The sequence below is a fragment of the Aulonocara stuartgranti genome, assembly GCF_965226115.1.
Source record: "Aulonocara stuartgranti genome assembly, chromosome: 7".
Lineage (NCBI taxonomy): Eukaryota > Metazoa > Chordata > Actinopteri > Cichliformes > Cichlidae > Aulonocara > Aulonocara stuartgranti.
In genome coordinates, this window is record NC_138945.1 from 37847349 (window position 1) to 37855421 (window position 8073).

The 8073-nt window shown below is 37.9% G+C and overlaps 1 protein-coding gene across 1 annotated transcript; it reads left to right on the forward strand.

The window, feature by feature from the left end:
- Positions 1–409: 409 nt before the first annotated feature.
- On the forward strand, positions 410–7084 carry tdgf1 (teratocarcinoma-derived growth factor 1). Its single transcript, XM_082538502.1, has 6 exons — positions 410–1189; positions 1286–1341; positions 2898–3185; positions 4745–4859; positions 5126–5235; positions 6215–7084. Exons 1-6 carry the CDS (start codon positions 1167–1169, stop codon positions 6322–6324), a joined length of 702 nt encoding a protein of 233 aa, XP_082394628.1. The 5' UTR covers positions 410–1166; the 3' UTR covers positions 6325–7084.
- The last annotated feature ends 989 nt before the right edge of the window (positions 7085–8073 follow it).

The window sequence follows — 8073 nt, forward strand, 5'->3', positions numbered from 1 at the left end:
CTTTAAATAAATTTTAAACCTTTAAAATCAGTTATTAAGTCACCCTAGTAATATTCTCTTAGACATTAACCCCTAAACTAAAAGGCTTTTATCTATATGTTATGTTTTTATCAAGTTAAACTGAAGAATCTTTATGTGCACCTGTCTTTATGTCCTGGTGACCATCCAAATAAAGTCAATTAAAAAAAAAAAAAACATTTTCAGCAACACCTGAAAAACTTCAAAAAGTTTTCATTTAGTTACTTCCTCTCATATTATTTTAGCCATAAACGTTCCTTTTGTTCAAATATAAGGTGAGGTTTTATTTGAACAATTACAGGAGCTTGCTACTCTGCAGATTTCTTTTTTAGGAGATAAATTTTATGTTTGTGGTAATTTAACCTTTCTTTTTCCAGTATTCTTTTCATTTTTTTTTAAAATCACCACCAGTATAAAAACCACTGGGCTCATTTTATACCCAGTGTAGAACAGATGAGAGATTCTGGCTCTCCAAAATTTTCTTTCTTTGTGCAGCATGTGAAGCATTTTACAAAACCCATTTCCACATGAAGTAGCTTTGAGTGAATTGCTGTACTTTTCTTGACATACGTGGGTAAGAGCCATCTAATTCTTCTTCTTCCATCCAAAGCTCAGCAAACAAAACCAATTACCTGATAACTAAATTAGGAAACACGTTATTTTTCTGGGCCACCAGAACAGCTTTCAGCCAGTTCCCAGTATTGTTGATTCCACCTTCACCTCCACCCAGACGGCCGTGAGGGGGCGTGGCTTCCGGAGCCCCTCCCCCTTGCAGGAGAATCACCTGGACAGAAGATAAGTTTTAGAGACACAAAACTGCGAGGGGGAGACTCAGGCCGGAGGAGGATTCACTAGATTCTTATACGGCGTTTTCGCTTTTATGAAGTTTTTAAAGCGGAGTTTTTAAAATATATTTTGGAGTAGCACCTGCTCAGGTTCTCAGCGTCTGAGTTGGTTTTATGTCTATGGATACTTTTCTCTGACTTCTGGAGCTACAAACGTAAACTTCAGGGAATTTTTTTCGACCTTCGGCTATTCGCGGTTTTATTGTACTTTTTCCTCCACTGTGAGTTGAAGAACGGCCAAGAAATCAAGAAGGTGGTTTGGAGTTTTTACTATTTAAATTTTTTTTTCACCACTTCGCTAAAATGAATTGGAAGGAGATGCTCAAGTAAGTCCAAATGACTCTCTGTGAAAATAGCTCTGTTTTTTTGTTTTGTTTTGTTTTTTTAAATACTTGTTTTAAACCAAATGTATCTGTTTCCAGGTTTGTGCTCTGCGCCTTCATGTGTGTCCAGTCTGCTGCTGCTGTATCTGCTTCAGGTCTGATCATCACACTCAACATACGGTCATCTGTGCTTGTTTGTCTGTTTTTTGTTTCTAATAAGAACAAAAATGTGACAATTAATTGGAAAATTCCACAATTACAAACTGTTGCTAAATTCTGACCCCTGCAGTGCGGGAATCTGGTGGATATGATGCAGTAGGGGTCATGTTGTTGCCGTGCTTTGGAGTCACTTGTCTAGTTCCGGTCTCTGGGACTCTGGGCCGAGTTCCATTTATGATTTAGGGCCAACAAAAAACTTTTTTTTTTCTTTTAAGTTGGTGTAAGATATAATTGGTCACCACCACAGGTCCCTTCTCCCTTAAACTGCCTATACTGATTGCTGAGTCTAGAATAGAATATAAGAGAAAAAAATGGAATAGAGTGGAATAGCCCTGTGGAATGCACACACAGATGTAGACAGAAGGGGGAGACGAACCCCAAAAACCAATGAAGGAAAGAATTCAGCAGTTTACCTGGAATAGCCCTCCAAATAGATTTTTGGACTGATTGTGTAAACCACCACCACCACCATCAGATCACCAAATTAGAAAATTGAGAAGAATGGTGTTTCCTAATGTCAGTAGACTGCAGAGACTTGGAATGCAGAGCTGTAGCGCTTTACTCAGACATTTATTTAACTGTTTTCTTCCATTAATTTGTCATCAGTTCCTATATGGCCACATGATTCAGAATATTAATTCATGTGATACAAATATGAGCTCCTGGTGATCAAAAATGTTTGGGGGGAGGGTTTTATTTGTGCAGCTTGTTAAACCATGCCTTACTAACATCACAAGTTGTACCACTTCATAAAGCAGCTCAAACTGTGTATTGTGTTGTCAGTGAACAGTGGCAGTATTTGAACAGCATGTTTGAATGTTGTTATAATTGATTTTAATCGGCTGGGGTTGTAGCTGCTAGAGCACAGAACACCCACAGTGACTTTTAATGTTTCATGTAAACAGTAGCTCTTAGAGCACAATCAGCATTAAAATGTTGAACTCAAATGAAAGCGTGTATTTTACTGCCCTGTGCACGAAATCATCACTTTAACAGTTTTCTGCAGCGGGAATCTGTTTTATTGGCAACAGTGTTGAGTTTTACTGTTGTGTTTTCTATAATAGCATTTTTTTTAATTGGAGTAGATGGCACTCGTGGGGATCATTTTATACAGAAGAACTGCATGATGTGTAAAATTCCTCTTTATTTGAATGTACCCAAAGCGGAGAGCCCAGTTTAAAAGAGAAAGTTGATAATCACTGTCGTGGTACCCTTTATCTCTGAATGGGGTTTTAGGTTTTGTTGAGTCAGCTAACACAAAGAAGCCTGGTTGTAGTGAACTTCTTTGCTGCAGAACCTTCTGGTCTGCTTGTCAGGAGGGTTGATGCTTGTTTTCACTTCAGTTTGTAACGTTATGTTGATGTTAGTGGGACTTCAGTCAGACCAATACCCCACAATCTCCTTTGATTTTATTTTATGGGTCAGTTTCTTTGGCTCACATTTGTCTTTGCTCTGTGTGACATTTAAAATTTGTTGCGTTTCTCTTTTGCAGGTTGCAAAGGAGACAAATGCAGTACTCAAGGCACCTTCCCTACAATGCCCGCTCTTCCTTCCTCCTCTGTTACCTCTTCTCCTTCACTTCCAGTAACTTCATCTCTTTCCTCCTCCATTTCCTCTCCTCCTTCAAGCTCTGCTTCCTCCTCTTCTTCTTCTTTGGCGAAATCCTTACAGACCTCCCAGGACTTCCTGGGTCAGTTTACCCAGGTGAGGTCACCAAACAACGGGGACCGTAAACACCGTGACGCTAGCGCCGTACTGCCCTTCATCGGCCTGACCAGCAGTAAGTTCACACTTCGGTAATGCACACACAGATGTAGACAGAAGGGGGAGACGAACCCCAAAAACCAATGAAGGAAAGAATTCAGCAGTTTACCTAAAACAGTTTACCTGATGCTGTTCCGTAATTTTCCCCAGGATTTCTTTTTTGTAATGCATTTAAGATATATTTCCAGTTGCTCAGAAAGTTTTGTTGTCTTATGCTGTCATATACCTTCAAATAAAACATCATATGAAAAACTGTGAAAACAAAACTGGTAATGGGCAACATCATCTATTCAGATTAAATAAAGTCTTTGATCAAAGGGCCAATTGTTTAAAATAAAAACAGTATATTCTCTCTTCTGATTTAAGTGAGAGCTTTTAAAATAAAATGAATTCAAATGAATTTTCATTGTTACCCATCCAAATAGATACTAAAACAAACCCCTTAATTAAAAGGCGTGGTTGTGTGGGCCGTTGTTGGTTCATTTCTAGTGTTTTTCTGCCATTTTCGGAGGTTTGTTCAGACTCTCTGTGTTTGCTGATGTGAAGCAGAGGATCACAGGAATGTGCTGCCAGCTGGAGACTCTGGTTTATCTCACAGATACCGATACAGTAAAAAAAGAAATGCTTGACCTGAGGTCTGAGGGCACAGCAGTGGCACCCTGAACAACAAATTAAAACACAAAATAAGTCTTACTATACTAAAAATAAATCTTACAAAATTTAAAATCAGAAAGTCTAAGTTCATCTGTTAAATGAAAACTCCATGAAAGACAATCAGAAAAACGAAGACACAAGAAAGTTTTATATATTGAGTATAATTAATGATACTGGACTGAATACCTGTAATGGAGCTTACAGGTCATATAGACAGATTTACCTGGACAAATATGAAATGCATACATAAGGTTTGGTGTTCATATGAAAAAGGCATATCCCTAATGGCTCTGCAGACACAAGCTCCATATTCTGTATCTAATTCTTACAAAATATTGAAGAAAATAGTATAGATCCCCAATGTGCCCAGCTCTTGTACAGTTATGTAGAGTTGCTTACTTCAACATATTTGCTGGCAGAAACGTTAAAATAATCATTCTATAAGATACTTTAGATTAAGACTATATTCACACTTATAATTGCAAGCACTCATTTAATCACACTTTTGTTGCTTTTGTTGTTCCTTTCTCACTTAAAATGATCAATATTTCTGAAAAGCTCATGTAAGAGATGATCAGCTCTGTAAAGACCTCCATTACTAATTACAGGACTGTTAATTCTTCTGTATAGTTGCTACAGAAGTAGCAGAGAAACACAATTTTGAGATGGGACACATTCCTGCCTTCATACATGGAAAGCATAAAGGTGGTAAGAGCAGTAGCAGGGTGCCCTTAGATGTTAGAGATAACAGCAGACCGCCAGGATATTGGTAAAATCAGAAACAGAGGAGCTGGCGTGGAGGTGGTCTGCAAAGTGACTTACAGATACAGGAGGAATTGGATGCAGGTTAGATTGTAAATGACCTGGATGGATTTGTTGTTGGTTCCCATTTAAATATCTGTTTTTGTTGGGTTTTTTGAGGTGCTGAACAGAGTCGAAGCTGCTGTAAGAATGGAGGAACCTGCATCTTGGGCAGCTTCTGTGCCTGCCCTCCATATTTCACCGGGAGAACCTGCGAGTATGACCAACGAATCAGGTAAACCCGAATACAAAAATATTAGATGTGTGCTCCTGTATAATGCTCTACTTACTCTAAAATGCAAATTAATATTGACTATACTGGTTGAGCCAACTTGGTCTAATCTAACTGAGACTTTGAGAATATGTCTTCAATGTCTCTGACTGTTTTATGACCAGAAATTATCACCAATATGGTTCTTATGTCACTGGTTTAAAAAATCTTAAATATCTTAAAGAATCAAGTGCTTGGGAGTGGTTTTAATTTCGGTCATCTGTGTGCAGGACCTGTGGTTTGATTCCTCACGGCGAGTGGGTTCAAAAGGGCTGCTCCTACTGCCGCTGTGGTTATGGCACGCTGCACTGCTTCGCCAAAGTCTTCCATAAAGACTGTGGTAAGATCCAATGAGGACTAAATAGAGACTTGCTGCAGTTCAGACCAGGTTTAGCTTTTTTTCAGAATCTAGAGGGCCCGCGTGTCTTGACTGTATTTGTATATTTCCATGTGGTTCATTCAGTCCTTTAGATGTATGATCAGGTAAGCGAGGGCTATTTTTGTTTCTGTGTGGATGAGCTGTTGATGGCCATCAGACAGTTTGAAAACTGTCGTTCACACTTTTTCAGACTTGCAACAAAAACAATTCCCTTCAAGTGTAAGTGTCGTATTCAAACTTTCACCCCACCCACTCATTTACAACTCAAGGCAATGCATTCTTCAGCACAAACAATGACAACGTGTAAGCACTTTTAAGATAAAGCTTATCCAACATTTGTTTTGAAGTATGAGTAGCTGCAGCTTTTTGAGTGATTATTTTATTTATCATGAGCTCCATTATTTCAAAATTCCTTAGCCAACTTTCTAAATAGCCTAAAGCCAACACTTTGGATAAATTGGCCTATCATTGCTGAACATACAGACATCCTAAATCTTCTAATCTAAGAATTGTGCAGTTTTCCAGCTCTTTTTGCTGATAGCGCCTCATGCCTTTTCTGCAAGTATCTGCTTTTTTTTCCCCCTCCCAAAATGTTTTTAGTATTAAAAGCAGAAAATATATTTGTTGGTTCTTTAGCCCGTCAGTAGTACAATCCACTGTTCATCTTTTTTTCTAACACAAGAAATAACAAAGGAGACACCGTGCAGTACAAAGCCAGGTTTGGGTGAAAAGTAAAGTGACCATGCTGTGTGTAAGATGAGCCCTCTTGAGAGAAAATGTGTTTTTTCTGCAATAAACAGGGCCTTAAAAAATGACCAACTACAGAACATAAAATAAGGCCATAAAACAGTTAGTGAAAAGGCTTTTGAGACACAGAATGATAACAAATCATAACTTTAATTCTACTCAAAATGACAGTTTTCCTGTTTCTGTTTTCCAGATGATTCTGATGAGGTGCGCTGGTATCGTTCATCGGCTGTCAGGATGATTCCCACTGGCTGCTTCTTCTTCTATCTGATCCTGCTTTCTCCTTTGTATTTCTTCATCTGATGCCTTGAAACACCTGGATTTATGTGAAACTGTGTCTTAGCCTCAGCAGGATATTTTTGAAAGCTTGAAATCAGAAGTGAGTCCGTAACAGAAACAGATTTTCTGAAATCTATCATTTTGCATCCAGAAGGAAGAGACACACTTTGAACTGTAGCTGGACTGGACTGTGTCCTGATTTATGGGGACTCTTTTTTTTTTTTTTTTTTTGGATGCTGTGGTTTATAGGGATCCACAGGCCACCCTGTCCCCTAACCAGATCTATTTATACCCCCTTCTCGTGTGAGCACTAAGAGCTCGGTAGACGTAACCTTTCTCTTTCAATGTTTGAATTTTGAAGGATTTGCTGAACTCCCAAGTTAACGCGATTCAACCCAAAAGACCCAACATACAGCCAACATAATTCTCCCAATTAAAATGTTCAATATATCATTCAGAACTTCTTCTCGTTCAGACAAACCATGTACCCCTATTTCTTTGTTTCTATACCCATATATGTGTCAGATGTCTTGAAGAAGAAATGAAATATGTGAAGGAAGCTGTACATAAGATTTTTATGAAAAATATAATTTTTTCTTTGGTAATTTTAGGATCTCTTACTAAACACTAGATTTTTTTCTCTTTGTAAAAGATGATACAGAGTTTCTGTTTTTTACACTTTGTGCAAAAAGACAGAAGACACCAACTCAGCCAGTGTGACATTTTGTCCTTAAATATAAACATGTACGCACTGTGTTTATTAAAGAGTTACAATACTGTGCCACTGATGGTGTCTGTATGGTGAGAAAATTGCTTTGTCTTCATTTAAACTATAACACTCAGTTTACCAAATTAATATGATTGCATTGCAGCTTTTCCTTTCGTTCCATCTCTGTGACTCTATTATCTGTAGGTATTTTCAGAAGGAGCTGTTGTCTCCCTGCCTGTTATCTCCAGAGTTTATTGATGAGGTTAGGATTGATTATCTGCTGCTCTCTTATCTTAAACAAACACATCAGCTGTTGTTCTGTAGTCTGTCGCCCTGCCAGCTGCTACAGATCACAGCTATAATTAACAGGCAGAGTAAAAAATAATTTATATCAAAGTTAAACAATCATTACAGTATCTGTCTGCCTTGGAAGCTATAAAAATAAACTCTTCATTAAAAAAAAAAGAAAAAAAAGAGGTCTCATTGAACAAGACTGTCCTCCCTTGGAAAAAAAATGTTGTGTTGTTTGTGCAAACTCTTATTACAACACATAGCTGTTGTTTGTTTTTTGTTTTTTTAAAAAAGATAAGTGACCTTTAGAGGTTGTGTGAAAAGGGGCTGCTGGTGATGTGGCGTCCAGGAGGCACAATGAAGCACCCTGGTGAATTCAGCTTAGTGCTTTAGTGTTGTAAACCTACCCAAAACAAATCCCAACAGCAAGTTAAAGGGGAACTTGAAAATCAGGTGTTTGTGCAACCAGCAACATGTCTACCTCGTAATAACAACTTTCTCTGTAACCCTGGGAGGTCTTAGTTATCAGTTAGATAAGGAGTAACCCCTAGATAAATATGTGCTAAAGGAGTATTTTAAAAAACATGTTTGTATTGTTCTCTGACTGACAGCTTAGGCTTATTCTTGGTTACCGTACTTAAACATTCCAGGGATACAGTGGGAATATTTCCAAATTTAAATTCACAAACTGTTTCATGGAGAGTAAACATAAAAGAGAATGTGTGTGTGTGTGTGTATATATATATATATATATATATATATATATATACATA